General features: G+C 40.4%; 1 protein-coding gene across 1 annotated transcript; it reads left to right on the top strand.

Moving 5' to 3' along the window:
* Positions 1-811: 811 nt before the first annotated feature.
* On the top strand, positions 812-17,066 carry LONRF1 (LON peptidase N-terminal domain and ring finger 1). Its single transcript, XM_062492810.1, has 12 exons — positions 812-1,409; positions 6,589-6,707; positions 8,409-8,531; positions 9,130-9,276; positions 9,776-10,013; positions 10,099-10,189; positions 11,031-11,145; positions 11,673-11,794; positions 13,395-13,553; positions 13,662-13,824; positions 14,183-14,335; positions 15,829-17,066. The coding sequence occupies exons 1-12, from the start codon at positions 812-814 to the stop codon at positions 15,985-15,987; spliced, it is 2,187 nt and encodes a 728-aa protein (XP_062348794.1). The 3' UTR covers positions 15,988-17,066.
* Positions 17,067-22,187: the final 5,121 nt, after the last annotated feature.

Below are 22,187 nucleotides of genomic sequence, written 5' to 3'. Positions count from 1 at the left end.
AAGCTTTCATTAGAGGCTGGCATACACCTGGAAAGCTGAAGCATTTCCCCGCTGTGACTACTTCAGGGAGCACAGACGAGGCGCTGCCCCGCAGAGCCCGCCCCTGCCGCACGCTGAAGGGGAGGCGGCGGGAGAGCGAGCGCGTCCGACCCGTCCGGCGAGGGCTGCGAACACTCGGCAAGACCGAGGGGGGGACAAACCCTAAGGACAAAGAGCTTTTCCTTACCCTTGTAACTTTTATCTTATCGTGTCCTCCATTAAAAGACTAACACAGAAGGAAAAGGGGCCAGCCCCAGCGGCCCAAGACGAGTGCGAGTAGCAGCCGCAGGGAGGGCAGCGGGCACCCGCCGGGTGACGCGTCCGGGGCCACGGCAGCTACAGACCCCCGTTCCTGGAGAGCCCTCTCCCCGCCCCGACGGCTCCGTCTATCTCCGTCCGTCTATCCCTGCCTCCCCCACGGCCCGACCCTCACCACGGCAGCCGCTCCCACGAGTCAACCCGGAGCCCGTTGGGCCGTCCCTCTTGCCCTGCCAGCCACGCCCGGCCGGGCCGGGCCGGGCCGCTCCCCCCTCCCCGGTGCCGGGCGGGCTGCGGGGGGTTCCGGGCACCGCCGCCCCAGAGCACGGCCGCTCCCGGACGGGCCCGCCCCGTCCCCCTCACGTGACCCCGCGCCGTTGGCGGCGCGCGCGTGGAGCGGTGTTTTGTAACCTCCCCCCCGCCTCCTCCCGCCCCCCGCCCGCGCCGAGCCCGGAGCCCATCCCGGCGTCCGGAGCGGGAGCGCCACACCCCCTTCGCCGCAGCCGCGCAGCCGATGGCAGCGTCCTCTCACGCCGCCACCGTGGGCTCGGAGCTGCCGCCGGAGCCGGGCGGCAGCGGGGGCCCCGGCGAGAGGGCGGACGGACAGCGGGAGCTGCTGCTGGCGCGGCTGGTGCCCGCGAGCCGCCTGAAGGAAGCGGTGGGCGCGTCCCTGGCGTCGCTGTGCCTCGGCCCCCTCGGCGGAGCCCAGCGCCTCGGGACCCTCGTAGACTGCCTGGTGCTGAACTACCGCCTGCGGCAGGGGCCGGGCCGGGGCCGGGAGCGCGGGGCCGAGGGGCCGCTCCGCTGCTGCGGCTGCGGGAGGTTCCTGGGCGAGCCGGTGACCGTCCCGTGCGGGCACACCTACTGCCGCCGCTGCCTCCGCAGGGAGCTGCGGGCCCGCTGCCGCCGCTGCCGGGACTGGCTGCTGCCGGCGGGGGGCACCAGCACGGCCTCGGCCCCGCTGCGCACCAGCGTTGTCCTCAACCGGCTGGCGGAGAAGTGGTTCCCGGACGAGTGCGAGAGGGCGAGGGCCGGGACTCGACTGGAGGATCTGCTGGCCCAGGGCCGCTTCCGAGAGGCGCTGGGCGCCGTCAACCAGGCTCTGCGAGCAGGTAAGGCTGGGGGCAGCGCTCCTCTCCCCCGCCCGTGCCGCGCGGTCCCCGCCGCTGCCTCCCGTGTCCCGGCGGGACCGGCGCGGACTGGTAGCCCGGGGCGGCAGGCTCGGGACGGCGGGGGTGTGGTGGAGTAGGTGGATGCGCCCTTATCCCCAGTGCGGGACCGTCGGTGATCGACGCGGACCGGTGAAGAGCGTCTGAAGTTTTCTCGAGTTTGAAGGGATTCGAGGAACCTCTCCATTGGGAGAGCGGAGTGGATGGGACGCGCAGTTGCCCGGCCCTGGGTTGTGCGCACAGCCTGGTAGTGGGGTACACCTGCTTCTGCTCACTCCGGAGGTGTGGGGAAGCGCCCCACACGGGCTCCGTCGTGTCTCCCCCCGCACCCTTCTGTGGGACTTGTTTACAGAGGAGTCTGCGGGCTCTGCTTCGTTTTGTGTTTGGTAATCGCTGTGCGCGGGCAAAGAGAAATTCCGTTGGTGTATTTAACCTTGTTTCCTGAGAGAGAGAGAGAGAGAGAGAGACCTATTTTCAGTCGTAAGTGTCACCAAGACAATTCCCAGCAGGCCGGGCCCAGTTGCATAAGCAGACAGGCACGGAGGGGGACAGGTTGTGTAATGGCAGTGACATCATAGGTGGGTGTGGTTGGAGTTTTATATAGTGTAGAAGAGGGTGCAAAGAAGGGAGGTAGAGGCACGCTTTTAGCCTGTCCTGTATCCGTCGCGATATATGTGTCTGGCTGGTACCATGGACTCTTAAGATACACTCAATATTTCGAAGTTTACTCTTTGTAGAGACAGTCAAATTTGTGTGGTTGATACACCTAGATGGATCCAGTGAGAGATTCCTTTGTTGTTTTAAGTTGGCTATGGATTTTAACACCTGGTAACATGAGAGGTTCTGTTGTGAATTATACCAGGTTTTTTTTTCTGTTCAGTAATTTAGAAATTAATATTTTTTACATATTGAGTGTATCACGTTTATACAGTTGTCGACAGTGGAGGAAAAAAACCCAAAAGCTTGCATAAGTCTAATCCTTCCAATCTGTTCTGGGGAGATACTTTAGGTCTAGTTCCAGAATAAACTGTTCTCAACGTAGGTGGGATTAAATTGAAGATCTATTTTATATGCTTTTGGGCAACCTAATTTTAAGGGGTTCAGTTTTGGCTATCAATTCTACTTTATTTGCCAGGTTGTTTCCAGAGTGTAGGATACAGGATGGATTTCAAATCTTGAAACTGTAAGCAGCAGACTTCTTCCTCAAGTACAGCATTGACTCATACAGGTCACAAAGAAATCCCAGTAGTTTCCAGGGTAAAACTGATTAATCCAGTGCTGATCGCTTATGTTTGCAGGGCTCCTGTTTCATGTTTCAAGACTGCTTTGAAAGACTAAAACAGCGAATTAATTGTGCAATTTTTGTTAACCTTTATTTTATGGATTTAGGAATATTATTTAGATAACTATGGGGAAATAATTTTGGTTCTTTTTTATGTGAATCTACATCTTCCATTTTGATTTCAAAATAGGTTTAAAAGTTGAGTATGCTTACCAGCTGTGATGCTTATTCAGAACTTTATTATTCAAATTCAGTACATGTGTTGGAATTAAGTACTAGAAGCTCAGTTTAAGGTCCATTGTACAATTATTCCCTGTGTCTCCAATCCTGAGAATTATCAACATTCCACATATTGTGGAAAAGATGCTGAAGGACTTTGTGAGTCAGAGTGCAGACATACCTTAAATGTGAATTTAGAGCTGAGGATTCACAACTACAAATTCAAGGTAGTTCCAGGTCAGTAGATAAATTATTAGCTGCTGGTCTGCTTTCCATTTTCCTTCAGACCATGAATTTTGAAGACACTTAGAGGTGGAAAAGATGTAGCTTAAAAAATGTATTAATGTTTAAAATCATTCGTGTTCGGTTTCAGCGTTTCCTTACTGCTGCTTCATCTGTTTCTTTTCAATGCATATTGTTAAAAAGTTGTGATAATCATAAATCTGATGTCCTAAATAAGGTATTGATGCTAAACCTCTACTCAAGTGGCATCTTTTCATAATTTTCTTCCATTTCTGAAACATTTGAAAGAGTCGTATTTGCCTTTGTGCAAAAGTGACTTTAAAAAACCATAAGGAGTGTTAGCGTTCATATAGTCAGTGTAATTCTTTGCAAGAGTTGAAATGAAATAGCTTAGTTAAAGAAGATCTCTTTAATTAAAATACAAATGCAGCTTGGCTTTAATCAGGTGTCCTGAAACACACCACCGGTGGGTTGAATTTGGTCTGAATCTCATTAATTCCTGCTGGAGAGGACCTCAGGAGATCTGTTGAGCAATTGGTCTCCTGTTCAAGCAGAGCAAATAGGGTGATCAGAGCAGTTTGCTTATGGTTTTGTACGACTGGATCATGAAAACGTACAGGCTGATGATTCCATAGCCTCTGAGCAAACTGCTCAAAGGTTAGTTATCTGCATAGTGAAGCATCTTTTCCTTATTTCAAATCTTAACTGACATTGTTTTAGTTTATAGCCATTACCTCTCTTGTTTTTTCACTACATACTTCAGTAGAATCTTGTAGGTAACCCACTTTTGGATTCTGAAAAGCTGACAACCCTTTCAGTAAAAAAATATTCCCTGATACCTGTACTTAACCTCCCTTGACACCAGTTCCTCTCATTATGTTGCTTGTAACCTGGGAGAAGAGACAGCCGACCCACGCCTGTCTACAGTCTCCTTTCAAGTGTTTGTAAAGGTCCCATCTGAGACCTCTTTACTCCAGGCTAAACTCAGTCTTTCTTCATCAGACTTGTGCTCCAGAGTCTTCACCAGCTCCATTACCCTTCCTTGGACTTAATCCAGAACTTCTGTGTCCTTCTTGTAGTGAGGAGCCCTGAACTGGACACAGGATTCAAGGCGTGGCCTCACCAGTGCTGAGCACAGGGGGGACAGTCACTGTCCTGCTCCTGCTGTCCACACTAATCCTTATACAGGCCAGGGTGTCTTTGGCTTTCTTGGCTACATGGGCACTCACTGGCTCATGTTCAGCTGCTGTCAACCAGTATTCCCAGATCCTTAGCCATTGAGCAGCTTTCCAGCCACTTTTACCCTGGCCTGTAGCGCTGCATGGGGTTGTTGTGACCAAAGTGCAGGACCTGGCACTTGGCCTTGCTGAACCTCATACCAATAGCCTTGGCCCATCAATCCAGCCTGCCCGAATCCCCTTGCCCTCCAGCAGATCAACACTCCCACCCAACTTGTGTCATTTGCAAACTTTTGGTGCACTTGATGCACTTCTCCAGATTGTGGATGAAGATATTAAAAGGACTGGCCCCAATACTAAGCCTTGAGGAACACTACAATATTCTTCTGAATATTCAGACCCAGTTTGTCATATCCATTGATCATTCAGTGACAGTGTTTGTATGTTCAGCTGCAGAGTTGGGATCTCGGCTGAATTCTTTGTTTTGTACTAGTTCAGTTGGAATCATGCATTTCTGTTGGAAAAAAAAGTGCATAAAATGTCCACCCGCTCCAGACTTGAACTCACATTTTTATCTTCAAACTACCCCTCATTTTCCCCATAGGAAGAGTTCCTCAGGTCATTTTGCTGCACTTGAAAGTCTGAAACAGATGAGCTTCCTCTGATTCTATGCGAATAGGCAGCTTATCAGAGAACAAAGACCTCCACTTACTGCTGCTGCTGAACAAAGAAGTTTGGTTTGCTACTCACTCTGTTGGACACCAAAGAGTCAAATACAACATGAAAAACTGTCTGAAGAGTTTAATCTGAGCTCTCACCTTGCTGGGCTATAGCAGTCACAAAGCAGCCACAGGGAAATCAGGCTTCAGAGTTGTTCTGCTTGCAGAATTAGTGTTTTACTCAAAGAGAGTTTCCCAGATTTTGGTTAAAACAAATGTTTTATTATGTCAAATGTGAAAATGAAACAAACCTGCTTTGGCAATATTTATATTTGGGGGGAAACTGTCAACTCAAAAAAAAGATAAATCAGGAAGACAGTCTAGTTGCAGCTAAATGAATTAATCACTGATTTTTCTTAACCCTTTATTTTCCATTAAGTTATTTTTACATGTAGCATTGTGAATTTAAATGCAAAGCAGTGTGTTGCCATCTCTAGGAACATTGGCCAGGATGCATTCTAACTGTAGAACAGGCTAATGTTGGAAATTCACGAGAATTTATACTAGACATTTAAATTAAACTAAGAATATTAAATTGAAATTATAGCCTCCGAGACAGCCTTTTTTTTGAAACAAACTTAAATAACTGTAACAGTAGACCAACCTTTGAATAGTTTATCTCATCCAGTGAAAACCAGATGTATTTTTGAAAACAGTTAAGATCAAAACAATGTTCTGGCATTTTTTCCAAGCAGCAACTGCAATTAGTTGTGTTAGAAAACCATAGTTTTAGTGGCAAGGAGATGGATGTCCTTCCCACTTAGAGGTTGCTGTACTGAAAGTGCAAAATGCTGTATGTTGGACATGGGAACTTGTCCTTATTGAACACATTTTGCTTTTTTTTTTCCCTGCTCTAGAAGTTCAACTACTACAACTCCTTAGAGCAGGGCTGCCAGCTGGTGCTAAAGGCTTTCTGGAATTGGCTATGTGTTTTTATCACATAGTGATAAAGCCTGGTTCTGGTACCTCCGAGATGGATGCCACTGTGAAAGTGGCATCTCCAGCCGTAGTTGGAAGGGGTCGGGCCCTATAAAAGCAAACTGCAATCTGCAGAAAAACTTGGGTATCTGAAAGCAAACTTTGTAATGCTTAGACTTTTAACACAAGTGTGGTGAATTCCCAGGTTTCTGTGGTTTTGACTGGATATACTGTAAAGATAAAGTTTACTTAGTCCTCAGGTTTTGTTGTCCCAGCAGTACTGAGCAGTGCTTTGTGAGCCTCTTTGTTCAATATTTGAAAATAGATTTTCTTGTTGCTGCAAGATGCGTTAGGATCCAAAATTAGTTCCTTAGCTTACAAGACATGAACCAGGAATTGCTGCCACTTTTGTTATCCAAACACTAGGGAGTGAGGAAGAAGGTGCTGTGCTGATTTTGGAAGTACTGTACAAAAAACTGTAATTATATCACTGTGAAAACAAATATAATTAAAAATTACAAAATTTTGATTTTTAAAAGATTTTACCTAATTTCTATCTGCAGATTCCAGTGATTTGATGCTAAGAATTTACAGAGCTGAGTCATACGTTGGCCTCCGAGAGTATAAAACAGCTATAGAAGATCTAAATTTTGTTATTTCTAAAATGCCAAATTGGCCAGAGGTAAGTTGGTATGAACTCATCATTTTTCAATACTGTATTTGTAAAATTAATAAATTGCAAATTATACTTGTATCAATTAAAAAACCTAAGTCACCTACTTTAAATGTTGTCTCTTAAGATATGCATAATGCTGAAAGTCATCTTTAAAATAGTTAACTTGTATGAGACAGGCTTCTGATGAGTATGGCAGGTTAGGACTGGTTGACAAATAAATAATTCATGGTGATGTAACCTGTAACAGCTGGGGTTTGGGACTTGTTTTATTTAGTTGTTAATTTTTGTTAACAGAGGGACACTTGGCTGTTTTAGCTAGGAAAGTTTATCTTCAGAAAGGCCAAATAAACTCAGTGGGAACCAAGTTTTGCAAATAGTACAAGCAGCTGGGGAGTTTGTGGTCTTCAGAATGCATGTTGTCACACTGTCTAAACTCAACACAGCAGGAGGAGCAAGATCATGCCACACAGGGGGGAGATAACTGCAGTTGTCTTGGTTTCTCCTGTGTTCAGCAGTTATGTGGCTACTGCAAATTCATAAAGCCTCCTGCTTTTCACCTCTCAGTGTTGGTAGTACTGTCTGCTGTTTTCTGTATGTTTGGAAAGAAGCGTGGTTTGATGGATAGATTCCTGTAACAATCCTTACCTCTGTAGGAAAATAAACTGTAAGAGGAGGACTAGCAAACTTCCCTTTTTCAGAATTCATCTTAAAGAAAACTGCCCAAATCCATCAAAGAGGATGCGTGTCCTCATCTGACAGTCTTGTTGAACAGAAGTTACTGTTCATAATGTCAGTCATTCTGTAGAAACTGCATTCTGGGGTTTGGTAAAGGCTTTTTTAAGGTTTTTGGTTGGTTGGTTGGGGTTTTTTTGTTTGTTGTTTTGTTCTGTTTGTTTAGTTTCTGGTCCATTACCTGAATTCCTATATATGACTAGATACTGTTTAAACTTTTTTTTGATAACTGTTGGTTTTATCTAACTTTTTAACTTTTTCTATTACTGTTGGTGCATTTTAAAAGTTAAGTTCTTATTCCAGTGTAATCTACTTTTGAGTAAATTCAGCAAAATCCAGTAGTCTTTCCTCTCTCATTTTTTTCTTTCAAGGAAAACCATGCACAGATTTTTTTTTTCCTTATCTGATGTCCAGTGTTGAAACATAGAATATAGTTAGAAGAAGCATTTAATTCTGAGAGCACATTGTTTTGTTTCTATAACATTGATTGAGATGCATGTAACAGCTGAACAGTTGTGTGGATTGTTTTATTTGTATTCACACTTCTGAAGGCTGGATCCATAAGGCTTTTAATGAAAGAAAGGGCAAAAAAAATCCTGTAAGCTGTTATGGTAGGTTATGTAATAATTTGCATTTCGTGTCCCTCTTCTTCCTCTCCAAGTGCTCACAGAAGAGGGAGATTAAGGGCTGTGAATTCAGCACTAGTGAGGGGTTTTTACCCTTTATATAAGACAACACAAGTTAACTGGGAGAAGACTCACACCAGCCTATCCCATTACTCTTTTCAAACACCATAGTGCATGTGTGTTAGACAAGGAATATGGGTCACCTGCACTATGCACTGTTCTAATTTGTTGAAGCTACATTGTTTCTGTCTTGGCAAGTTCTAATTCTAACACTGTTGCAATGCTTGTAAGATCAATACTGCCGTTCTCCCTGTTCTCTACAAATGTCTTCTTTGTATCTGTTTCTCAGGTCTACTTTCAGAAAGGAAAAGTGCTGCAAAACTCTGGCTTTTTTGGTGATGCCTTACAACTGTTTCTACAGTGCTTAGCCCTTGATGAGGACTTTCTTCCAGCCAAGCTAGAAGTAGAAAAGGTAATTTTATTTATGATACCAGATTCCCACATCTGACTCGATTCCTTTATGAAACTGCCATTATGATTGACTTTGAGCATCTAAAATCTTTATTATGTACAGAAAACGTTCAGGTGGCAGATTCCTTTTAAGATATTTTTTAAATCATACTATGTTGAAGAGTTAGTCCCAATGTACACATTTTATATACGTGTTGGAATGTACATGTGTATTTGAAGTTACTAGATGAATATGTAGAAAACTGGAAAGCAGGAAACAAATGAAATTTTCTAAGTTTAAACCCTCTGTGCCCAGAACATGACAGTTTTTTCTGTGTTAATAAAAACTGACACTGAAAAGCTGCATAATACTGAATTGATAATGTCTAACTCTGACTTACAGTAGTAAAGATTTCTAGGTAAATTTCTTTTTTAGCAATGTATGTATGTAGGTTTCTGTTTGTTCTCAACTCTGCCTTCACAGTTAATGCTTGAATAAAGATCTGTTCCTGAGAATAAGTACATGTACATTACCTTCTTAGTTTTTGATATGTAAATTTATAACAAAGGTATGTCTGGATTCTTTTTCATTGTTATTAACATTGAGCTGTTTTTTCTAGATATTGTGTGATGTTTTGTCACCAGAGAAGTTAGGTGAGAGTCTGAAGGAATCTGCATGGAATTCACCCCGTATTAGAAATAAACCTTTTATGCCTGGTTCTGAGGTGACTGCATCTTACTGCAACTTACAGCTTTGTCCTCTGCAGGTAATAAAAACTCTACTGTAAATTCTGTCTTTGATGTGTATACATCAGATGTGCTGATACCCTGGTTTGTCCTACTTTCCAGCATAAATACTGGTTTTATGTAATTGGCTAAATTGAAGGAAAAGAAGCGTGGCTTGGGAGTAATTTATTTTCATTTTTTATATAGTCCACTAGAACGAGTAATAAATACAGATTAGAAGGTACTGAAGTTTTGTATTAGGGACTTCAAAATAAAGACAAATACAATTTTCCTTTTTTTTTTTTTTTTGAAAACCGATAAAATACAATTTTTGTTTTGCTTGAAGTGGGTGAAGAGTTTTGAATTGTTAATGCTAAGCAAATTTGAGTACTGTTCTTGACATAGAAACTTCTAGTTAACTGATGGGTACCCAGTAACTGTGAGTATCACTTTGGCTTATATATCTTTGCAAAGTCATGTCTCACATACTTAGATTTGTGTTGCTCTTAGAATACAATTTGGTTCATCTTACTGTTACAGAATTTAGGAGGATCAGATGTACTGGAGCCTGTGAGTGGAGGCTTGAATCGTGCACAGTCTGCCCATGCTCTTAACTCAACAAAAGACCTTGCCAAGGAAGATGGCTTAAAGAGAGTATCTTCTGAACCCCTTCTCTCTGGCCAAGGAAAAGGGGCTTTGTTAAAAAGAAAGCTTTCCTTTTCAGAACAGGATACAGTTGTATGTGAAGATGGAAGAAACAAACACAAAAAGCAAGGAGGTAAGCAGTCACTTACTATGAAGTTTCAAATATTTACTGCCTTGTGCCTTTGTTTAAAGAAGTATCTTCTCCTGCTTTTCCTTAGAAAGTACAAAAAGGGACATGACACTGGCTTGTGGAACAATCCCAGGGGATTTGATTGATGTATCAGATTTTGAGTGCTCTCTATGTATGAGGTAAGATTTTATTCTTGATTCAATATTTGTTACAGATGCTTGGCTGCATATCTGTTACATGTACAAACTGAGGTACTTGTAAGTTGTTATGAGTTCTGATATCAGTCAATAATTTACAGCTTTTCGCTATCCCTGCACTTAAGTGTGTTTAAATGTCACTTGCTACAATGCTATATACTGTAGGACTATTTTAATCAAGTTGCCCTTTTAGTTAAACTTGGCAGTATTAACTGGTAACCATCAAAGGACAGGATCCTTTGTGATTAAATGCTAGGGATTCTTTGTCAATACAACTTACTTTGGAAAGGTTAATGCTTAGAAACATAGCCTGTGAGCCTTGTATTTGTCTGGGAGGCATAGATGCTTCAGCATGTTAGTCTACTTAAACGTAGCTGATGTATTTGAAAACTCTTACTGAATAATCTTGATTTTCAGAATAAGTACGGTAAAACATACGGTGTATACTGAACCATTCATAGTTATGTTATTAGTATGTAATACTGCTGTTAAAACAACCCAGTTTCTCGAAGAATCACCTAATTTTGTGTATTCTGGATCTCTATGTAGGCAGACCAAAATCTTTGTATATTGGGGTAAATGTTCAGTTACGTAGAGTTTTGGAATATGTCCAGCTTCATAAGAAAACAAAACAGTGAGTGTTGCAGTAAATGAAAACAAACTGCAGTATAGAGGAAAAAGTGGAATAAGGAAACTTGGAACTGATTGTTTCTTTACTTTATTATAGTATAGCTAGTCTGAAAAATTCAAGGGATTAATCACTGACATTTTCAGAGAAACACACGCTGGCCATGACATCTAACTTCTAATAATTTTGTTTCAGGCTGTTTTTTGAGCCAGTAACAACCCCTTGTGGACATACTTTTTGCAAAGGTTGTTTGGAACGGTGTTTAGATCATGCTCCACAGTGTCCACTCTGTAAGGAGAGCTTGAAAGAGGTATTGTTTCTCAGTAAAGCTCACAAATACAAATACTGCATAATTTTAAAGGTTGTTTCACTTGAACCCAACAATTTGGATTTGCTTGGGCTATGGATTACTGCTAGAATGGAAAAGGGTATCAGGGTCTTAGGGGTTTTATGTTTCTGTTTACTTCAGTAGTGTAATTCAATCCTGCACATTTGTAAACTTGGACAACTATTTAGTTAAATCTCTCTGTGATTTCTGTACACTTTTGTTACTGGTATGGCAATATATCCTGGGAAATCAGTTTTGTCTCTGGTAAGCATAGAAATACAAACTGAGTTAGACATTCAAGTTGTCAGACACTAAGAACTTACACAGAGAATCTAATTTTCACATATTAGAGTATCTTTAGGTTTTGATTAATGAAACATAAAAACTTTAGAGCTGTATGTTTTCATGAGTTTTGTCACATTTCATAGCTCATATTTTTATTAAAAAGCTGCATTTTCTCAGGCCTTTTGTTAAGATACATGAAAATAATTTTTTAAAATTATTTACAGTACCTTGCAAGTAGAAAATACAGTATAACAGAACTGCTGGAGGAATTAATAATGAAATACTTGTCTGATGAATTATTTGAGAGAAAAAGAATTCATGCTGAAGAAACTGCAGAACACTCCAAGTAAGCTTTCTGTCTTGAAAAACTTGAGAAATTAGTATAGAACTAATTTTTAGAAATGTTTTATTATTTTGATAGTCATTAATTGTGGTATATTATGGGTGCAAGGATTATGAAGTTTGTCCAGGACCTTCTGGATATCATCCCATCCCTCAGTTGTGTCACCACACCACTCAGTTTAGGGTCATCAGCAGATTTGCTGAGGATGCAGTCAGTGCCTTTGTTTGTGTCATTGATGAAGACAGTAAACAGTGCTGATCCCAGTATGGACCCCTGAGGGACACTGTTGGTCACTGGGAATCTGAGCCATTGACCTCTGCCCTGTGGGTGCAACCATCCAACCCTTTATTGTCCATCTGACAGCCCACCCATCAAATCCATCTCTCCAGTTTGGAGAGGACATTGAGGGGAAAACTCTTCACAGAGTTCCAGATAAAATGACATCTGTAGCCCTTCCCTTGTTACTCCATCATAGGAGGTCACTGGGTTGGTCAGGCCAGGTTGGATGAGGCTCTGAGTAACCTGATCTAGTGGAAGGTGTTCCTGCCCACAGCAGAGGGGTTGGAACTAGATGATCTTCAAGGTCCCTTCCAACCTAGGCTGTTCTGTGGTTCTATGAAATGTGTTTCCCCTTCCATTCCTCTTCCTGCATGCACTGTCAGAGAGCTTTGGTTTTTAGCTTTGCTGCTTTTATGAAATTGTCTTCAATTGACTGCAGAGTGGCAGACTTGAATTTCTTGCAAAGCAATTCATGATAGACATTAATCATATACAGATAGATGTGGTCAAAAAAATTGTTAGGATGTTTTATAAACGTGCTGTTTATCTCTGAGAGTTCTTCAAATTATACATAGAGTATCATGTATTGTAGATATGAATGCTGGAAAACTATTTAAAACTACAGCTCATACTTTAACAGAATCCATTATTTAACAGAATCCATCCAGTCGAATTACGCTTTATAGTCTGAAAGGCATTGCAATTAAATACCTATTAAATACTTATTCAATAATTAATAAGTAATGTTTTAATGATAACTTGATTGTATCTACTATCAACTATATATAATTGATAAAATAGGTGAAAAAAATACTTTGTTTTTCAGTTACACCTGCTGAGGCATATTGCAAGGTGCAAATTATACATGGGGTTCATCTTGTGATCTGGAGTCTTTCCTTGAAAATAATCTAAATGGTGATCTAGCTACTATGTAGTTACTACTACATCTTTTTACTTACAGGAAAACTGTGTCTCTGAGGGCTTAATTGCTTGTATAGAGCAAACTAAAGCAAAAATGAAGACGTAGCTGACACCCACATCCCCAAAACAGAGCCCCTTCATTCACTGTCTAAGATACTCACTACCTAGATAACAGTGAGTCCTACTGTCTAGTAGGTATGCAAATCAGTACATAGGTATTCAGCCACACTGTTACCAGAATGTGGGTTTATCATTCATCAAAGTTTCTACAATATACTTTGACTTTAAAGAGAGTCCTTTATGACCTCAAACACAGCAGACATACTGAAAAAAATGTATCGTCTTGGCCTAGCTCAATGTATAGATTTTGAAGGCATATATTTCTTTTTATGTTCTCTTGAAGCTTGACCAAGAATGTTCCAATGTTTGTTTGCACTATGGCATATCCTACTGTGCCTTGCCCTCTACATGTATTTGAGCCAAGATACCGACTCATGATTCGCAGGAGTATGGAAACTGGAACTAAACAGTTTGGGATGTGCATAAGTGATTCTCAGAATGGGTAAGTTTACATCCTAATTCTAAGCTTCCATCTCTTTTGTCATTTTTAATTACAAAAAGCATCTTTTCAGAAGTGTATAACTGCATTACTGACAAGGTATCTTTTTAGTTTTGCAGATTATGGTTGCATGCTGCAAATTAGGAACATTCATTTTCTACCTGATGGACGATCTGTTGTTGATACAATTGGTGGAAAGAGATTTAGAGTTTTACGGAGAGGGATGAAAGATGGTTATTGCACTGCAGACATTGAATATTTGGAAGATGCTAAGGTATCCAGAATGCTGTCTAAATACTTGCTAGTATTAATATATCAAGATTTGTGCTTGATTTATTCTTGAAAGCTCTCTTTCAGATTTTTAGGTCCCTTGAAGCTAGCTTAGTTTTTAAATTAAACTATTACTGTGAAACAAGGAAGAAAACAACAGCTTTTGTTTCAACCGTAGTTTGAGGTTGTAACTTTAAAAATACCACAATACTTCTTTACCATTCAGTCATTAGCAATGTTACAGAGAACACAAGAAATGTATCTATATATAGTTGAAATTGAATGGGTTTTGATTTTAGTTTAAACCCCTTAATTGTTTCTTTATTACTAATCATAACTGTTTCATAACTTTCCTCCTACAGGTTGCTGATGAAGAAGAAGTAAAGAAATTGAGAGAGCTTCACAATTTCGTTTACAATCAGGCCTGCAGTTGGTTCCAAAACTTAAGAAATAAATTTCGCACTCAAATTCTTCAACACTTTGGGCCAATGCCTGACAGGGAGGAAAATATACAGGTGACACTTCATTTAATATTCATTATTAGATGCTTATTTCTAAAAATAAAAACCCTATTACCAACTGCTAAGTATTTAAACTTTCACTTTTTTTCTCCAGCTTCAAAGAGAGTAAGGCTTACACCTTGTATCTCCTACAATGAGCAACAAAAAGCAATTCTAGTAAGCAGTTTCTTCAGGAAAGGATGATATGCTGAGGTGGAAATAAAACCAATAAACTGAAAACACTTTAAGTTACAGTAACAGTTCAACTGTTAGTTTGTGTAAAGCTCTTAGAATTCATAATGAAAAAGCTCTCTATTTTCTCCCTGGGAAATTAAAGAAACTGAATCTGCTATGTGCAGGCAGTTACCTTTGGCAAAGAGGTAATCACAAATAACACTTTCCTCTTTTCTGAGCTAATGCCGTAAACTGCTGCAGCTGCCAGCATTTGGCAAATGTTCCTTAAGAAACCAGCTGCAGCAGTCTGTTTTGATGGTTATTACAGACAACTAAGGAGGGAGTGGAGGCTGTAGAAAAGTAACATTTAAAAATATGTAAGATTTGGTTTTCAAAGTGGAGTTTTATGTGAACTGAGATTTTAGAGGAGCTTGTCCATCACCCATCTGCTACATAGTTCTGTGAAGCTATATTAACCTGTCTGGGGGGGCTGTAGATGCCATAGAGTCTAGTGCATGAAGTCATAAGTGATTTTTAGAGCAATTTAATAAAAATAGATTTAAAACGGCATACTAGGAAAGAGGAATATGTATGCAAAACCAGAATAATTAGCAGGGTAGGAATAATGTGGGTATGTACCTGAGATTTGTAATAGAACACAAATGTGTCAGCTGTGTGGTAACAGCTGCAAGGGAGGAAATGTTATCCTGGAGTGTACCACTACCAGTAATAATTCTGCAAATCATTTGAGGTACTTAATATTCTCTGCAGTGGTAGGACCTCTACTGAGGAGTATTAAGTCCAGTTCAAAGCCTGACATCTAATGGTTGCTGTTGGTAATTAAAGTACAGGAAAAAGTGTTTTAACTGCTTAGAAGAAACTTACTAAATAGTCCTGCTCTGTCTGGAAAGTAATGAGAAGGGGAGTGGGACATGACAGAGAATTCCATCAAATAAAGGTAATTATAATAAAATCATTAGGCTTCAAGGATATTCAAGCCTTTAGAACAGCATGACAAGTATTAGATCTAATTATCATCAGGGAGGTTTGTCATTGGGTGACTATCCTGTACTTAGCCATCTTTTCCCAAGGAACCTATGAGCTTCCTGTGTTTAAAAAATTGCTTTATAAAGCTTAGATTAAGTGTGCTTTGTTTGACTTCTCCATTGAAGAGATCTTTTCAGCACTCTTCCAATCCCATGGATCTGGAATTCTCTAGTTAGTATCAAACTTTAAAGTAGTCTTGGTCATTGATGACTTTGTCTTTTGATGTCTTCATGGTAGTCAACTGTACAACATTGGTTATTGGTAACCAGCTTATGTTTTATTTCTAGGCAATGCCCAATGGTCCAGCTTGGTGTTGGTGGCTTCTAGCTGTTCTCCCAGTAGACCCCAGATACCAGCTGTCAGTTCTCTCCATGATGTCTTTAAAAGACCGTCTGATAAAGATCCAACATATACTCACCTATTTTTCTAGAGACCAGTCCAAGTGACTAACTGCCTGGGTCTTCCTGAAAAGTTACTATGTTCTGGTTGTAGTAGCAGCTGGAATTTTTGCTGCCTTTGCACATCTAGCACTGGTTTGAGAAGTGTAATGGAACTGTTTTTCCTCTCCACCCTCCTGGCTTCCTGAACCATGGGTTGGATGCACACTTCCCTCAACTGTGAGAGAAGACCACTGACAATTGCACAAAGTCAATCCAGCTAGATATGTTTTTCACGTTATCTACAGTAAAATTTGCACTATGTAGAAAAGAACTTTTTGAGACTTGATCATTTTAGCAATTGACTTTTCTAAGCTGTGGAAGTGCAGGATTTAAGGCTGACAGTCCAAGTTTACAACATTGAGGAGGTAATAAAGGTTTTGCAAATGTTTGCCTCAAACAACTGTTTTTTTTGCTGTTTGCACAAATATTTGAAATATAGTATTGAATGTCACAGTTGGATATTACTACTCTTGTTTAACTATCTTGACCATAAGTATGGCACAGATTTTTTTAAGCTATCTTGTAAATGTATGCATCATGAAACAGGTGAACATGAACTGTATGCTGAACTGAGAGCCAACTTTAAGGAACAAATGCGGAAAAAAAAAAGGTACTTCTGTCTAAAAATACTTAAACTGTGAATATGGTTTACATACCTACGCCTGTACATTTTAAAGAGGAAACTGAAATCTAAATGCTACTACCAGTTACATTTCTACTGGTCTTTTCAGGCTGTTCTTCCAAAGTACACACTTAGTTTGTAGAGCTTAGAAGAAGAGATCTTAGAGTGTGCGTGCAGGTATCAGGGATTGTGCATCCAGGATTCAAAAGCTTAAAGTTTTATTTGAACTTTTAAGTTGGTGCAAATGTGAGTTCTATGCCTTATTCATATAAATAGTAGAGCACACTGCAGTGGCAAGGTTAGCATCATGCTGCCAATAGGTACTTTTTGTAATTAAAGGTTTGCATATTTGTGAATATGTCTGATACCGGCTTTCTTGTATGTAAATCATTTGTAAAATATTTCTTAAATCTTGCTTTTGCTAATATATTTAATTTTCAATAAAAGCTAAAAGTTTGTGATATTTTTAACTTTGTCAGCAACTTAAAATCACTTTCATTTTCCATATGCTTCTGTTCTGGTATCTTAAGTAAATCCAAAAGCTGCTGTTTAACCTACATTAAGGTTGTGAGCATTTCATGACATAACTGGTATGTTCATAATCTGTTTCTGATTATAGTACCTGTCTCTGACTGATTATTGGTCAGACAAGTTTTTTTCCTGGTGTGCTGCTTTTCTTTCTACTTTGTTTAAATGAGGTACAAAGCCTGCTTTTTTGCAAAGCTTAAAAGTTTTAGGAAACTGTCCTTGCAGAACAGTGAGATGTTTGACTGACTTGCTAGTCAGACACTCTGGCCTTGTTCTCTTCTGGAGTTCAAGGCTGGAGATAGTACAGGTAGCCTGAAATCTGCTGGATCATCTTCCATTATCATTTTCTATCTAGGGTAAATATCCCCTTGAGAGTATGACTGAAGTACTGGGTGAATATTTGGAAAGGTTTATTTGCATAATAATAGAAAAAGGGAATCCTCTATTTTTCCATTTCTGTATGCTATAACCCTAGAAATGTAATCTTTGTATCACCATGATCTTCTTAAGAATGCAGGTGGCAGATTTTTTTTTTTTCCCTTGGCAGTGAAAAGTCCCTGTAGCCAGGCTTGAAATACCCAAATAAACTAGTGGTAATTATTTTTTAAAATTCTTGCCAAGAGCTTGAGTTGGAAACCGAGTATTCCTTAATCTGCTGAAAGATGTGGCTTTTAAGTGTCTTTATAAGCTCCCAACATTTCTTAGGACAGTAAAAATGCAATGGTCAATTGGGTTGCACTGCCCTGTGCATAAAGGAGTTTTACTTCTGAAATTGTATAAACCATGTAAGGAAAAGCTTATATTGAGGACAAACAGTATAAAAAGCAAATGTACTGTGTTTAACAAATGCTGCATTAAGGCTAATTATAAGTACTGCTCTTCAGTAACCATTCCATAGACTTGATTATTATAGGTGCTCTTGGGAATGATAGAAAATTAAGATTGGAGATGAAAGATTTTTAAGAGGTTTCTCAAATTGCAATTTTTAAAGTGAGTATTTTATGTACCAGATTGTGTCATTTTGTGCAGTTACAGTGGAGCAGAACAACACTCAATTGAATGTTTGCAAAGCCCTTTCAGTAAATAGGTTGGAGGGAAGAGAGTACCATGCTGTACTTTTGTATTTGGAATTTGGGGAGTACTTTCTTACAGTTACTTTCAAAATTTTCTTCCCCTCGTCTTCCTCACCATACAGCATGGATTCTTTAGCTGTCAAACAATAAAACAGAAGCTGGCTAAGGACAAAGTTTGATCACCTTATATTGTTATAGTAAGGTTCAAAATCAATGTAATTAAGCCTGAATGGAATGCAAGTGATCTAGACTTGAGCAAAAGGGAAAAGGGGAAAGCTCACTTCCTGTATAGGCCAGGTACAACACCATTAATAATTAGTCTTACCTGATGATGAGCAACAGTCAACAAAAGAGTCAACCTCACATTTTCTGTCAGACTTAAGGGAGTTTCCTTTGCTGGGCAGCACTCCTGGACTAGCCAACAAGAGCTACCCTAAATTATTGTTGGGGCACCTTATTTATGAGACTGTGCCTTCTTTGTTCAGTCGTAAGATTGACAAGTTGATGTAGAAATGTTCTTTGTGTAAGCATGAGAACAAAATTAGATGTGATTGGTGATCCATAAATGGCTATACAATGAATTAGAAGTGCATGTATGTTAATATGAGAGAGCCCATAAACTTCAGTGTGTTGGGGAGAAATACTGAGAAATATCTGCCTGGAAGTGATGTGTATCTTGGCAAGGACTTCTTCCCAGTTTTTTTTAATTGTGGCCAAAGATCTCACTGAAATGCCTAATTTATGATTAATATTTACCTCCAGCCTTTTACCAAGCGTTATTTCTTTTAACAGCTTGCTGCCCTGGATGAGCACTGATGGACATTAGTTTTAGAAACTTCATTTTTCTTGGTATGAAATGGTAACTTCATATTTCTCCATCTAACTTGATTTTTCGTTTGGCAATTGGCAAGTATCTGTCACATTCATTCTAGCCTGGTCTTTACAGTCAAAGTTAGTACAAATTATTTCTTTTTGGGCCTTTTACTGGCCCTAAGTTTTTTTTAAGGACAATGTGCAAAGACGACTGTAAGAAACGTTGATGGGAGTGAAACTTGAAGTGATCTTAGAACATTAGAAAGATGTTTGCTCTGAACCCCAGGAAAGATGAGGTCATATTCAAGCATTGCTAAATGTTTTACAAAATTTGGTAATCTTTTTGGTTTTTTAGGTGATCTAATCCATTCCTTGGAGCTCTGTATCAGTATTTGTGGGGTGGGGTAAATATCTGCCTGATATTCAAATTGTGCTTTAGACTCACTTGCATCAATTCCACATGAGACGGGGTAGAGTTCCCTGCACAGCTGAGTCCTGGAGAGCAGCACGAGGGAGCCCCACAGTACCAGGCTCTGCTCACTTGGCATTGGGGTAGGGACAGTTCCCAGAGACAAAGGTTGTTTTTGTGTACTGTCAGCAGTAGACAAACCACATCTGCCTGGCCTGCACCTCACCAAGGCTGAGGTGTTGTTTTTTCAGTACTGATTTAGACTATAAATACCTGGCTATCTCCAACTGGGTTTATAATGGGAAGGTTTTCCAGTTATTAGATAAAATACCTGTTTAAGGAAGATAGTATCTATGGTATCGTACTGCAATCTGTCCATTATCCTTTAATTTATGCACTTTTCTACAATTAAAATCCTAAAGCTGTAAAATGTTTAATCATAGGATTTAAGATATTCTAAGGCCTTTACCAAAACAAAACAAAATAGAGTCCATTGGGCCTTGATTTTTTTTTGAAGTTATGCTTTCCTGTGTGCTCATTACTGCAACTGCTTTTGCAAGCAAAGATAAGTAGCAGCATTACACCAAGAATTAAAAAAAAAAAAAAACAAAAACTCCTGATTGTAGAAGGGATGTAGTTAAATTGGAGTCAAATGCTCAAATGCTTATCACTATGTGACAGGCTCTCTAGGACAAAGTGTTTTGAGTGTTAGAGAGAAAGCAGTTGGTAAAGAAGTCTTCACAATCCCAGCTGTGGGATTTGGTTTGGTTTTGTAAATAAGTTGGAAGGATGACCTGTATTGGAAATAACTTTTAAAGCATACTGAATGTGAACCAGTATGCTATGAAACTGGCCATTTAGTAGATGTTTAATATTAGAAAAGGGAAATGATGCAATGGGAAACCAAAGGCTGTGCCATAAGACAAATACTTTCAAATCCAGACAAATTCTCTGGAGCTTGGCATCTTAATTATATTATCTGAGTGAGTGTTGGTTCCTTGTGCTCAAGAGCTTTCTGATCTGTTAGATCAGAATGTTTTTATCAGCATAAAGAGCTGTAGGAGGGGCTTGGCAAAGTGGGCTACTAGCTTTTCCCTGACAGTGCTGTAAGGGGAGGGGTGATATTTCTTTTTTTTCTTGTTTTCTTCCTTCTTATTTTCCCCTCTTGCATCAGACCTCACTTGATTCTGACTGAGGGCTCCTTGCAGGGGCCACAGCCCATCCTCTCTCCTCTGCCAGCATATCAGACCCATTCACCAGATGCTTCAGCTTCCTGCTGGATGAAATCCTGGGGTCTGGGAAGCACCAAGTTAACTACAGCCCGTTCTTTTGTGTGAAAAGCTCTGTCGTTGAAAAAGACTTGAACTTCATGTTTGATATTCACAAGCATCTGTTGAGCTTCTGGCAGCTTGTTTGCTGTACTATTTTTTGTGAAAATATCCTCCTACTGGTGATGACATCTGTCATTTGGAGGGGAGAGAGAGAGAAAAGCTGTTACAGTTCATTCTTTTACCAACTTCTGTGCAAATGCATCTTCATTCCTTCCTAAAGAAGTTTTGAATTTTACCTCCCACAGGGAACAAGAAGTCTGTCTAAGATCACCTTTGCACTCAGGGAATACCCTTCAGGAAGTACATCCTGTCCTGCAGAGAGCTCCCCACTGTAGCTGAACTGACATTCCATAGTCATCATACAGAGGAAAGCTAACAGGACCTGTCTGAGGCCTGCTACCAGACTCCCAAGGCAGAAACCCAAAGCTCTAGAGGCAAGTTCACTTGCAGTTACTTAAGGAAACAAACTGAGACAACGTGGGGGAAAAGGGGAGATCATGATCTTCCCTTCCCACAGATATCTGCATGCCTGAGGTGGTTAAAACATTCTTCTAAAAATTGAGGGAAAGGTTATGTTTTGTCATTTCCTCCAGCAGCAAGAGGATCAAATTGCTTAAAACCAGGGTGGTTGTTCTGACATGTAGAGTAGTGCATGTTGGGTTTTGTGTGGATAAATGTACTTTGAGGTCCTGACTGGAACATTAACTTTGTGTATGATGATAAGGCTGATTTGTAAGGGGCTGTTTTGCCCTGTTAAGATCTAAAAAGCTTCTGCGGAAGTGCAAGAGGAAATGCTTAAGTGGCTTTAGGTCCTTCTCACCCAGGTAGACATTGCACAGCAATAGTGAGGAGCTTTGAATGCACACATTTGGATCACAAGTGGGACAGGGATCTGGGAACTGGGACTGCAGTACAGTTCTAGAGACACTTCAGCTCTGCAGGAAATTCTGAGTTTGTATTGGGGGTTTTTTTGTTGGGTTTTTCTTAATTAACCCTCAATGAAACTTTTATAACTTTCTTCTCTAGTGCATACTTTGAAACAAGTCTTGAGTGTTCCAACATTTACACTCTATTTTTGCCTGAGCCCAAAAAGTAACCCTTCTCATGTGTAAGCTTTTGGAAGTTTTGAACAGGAAGTGTCATCTGAAAATGCATAGGCCATGCCAACTGCAACACAATCCAAATACAGTGCAACTGGCACCTCTGATTTTATTTTAAAACATGGTTCAGAATTTCCACCACTATTTCACAACTAAGTTGCAGGGCTGAAGAAATCACTGAGGCTGTAAGAAAAGGTCCAAATGCCCACTCCAGTGGGGGAACAATCATGATTTTTCTTTGAGTATGAATTACTTTAAAACATAGGCCTTAATGCCATCCCCAAGAAGTTTAAAGCACATTCTCTCCTAGGCCTTGAATTCACTTTTGCA

The sequence above is a fragment of the Cinclus cinclus genome, chromosome 5 (assembly GCF_963662255.1).
Source record: "Cinclus cinclus chromosome 5, bCinCin1.1, whole genome shotgun sequence".
Classification (NCBI taxonomy): domain Eukaryota; kingdom Metazoa; phylum Chordata; class Aves; order Passeriformes; family Cinclidae; genus Cinclus; species Cinclus cinclus.
This window is presented reverse-complemented; position numbering and strand designations above follow the sequence as displayed.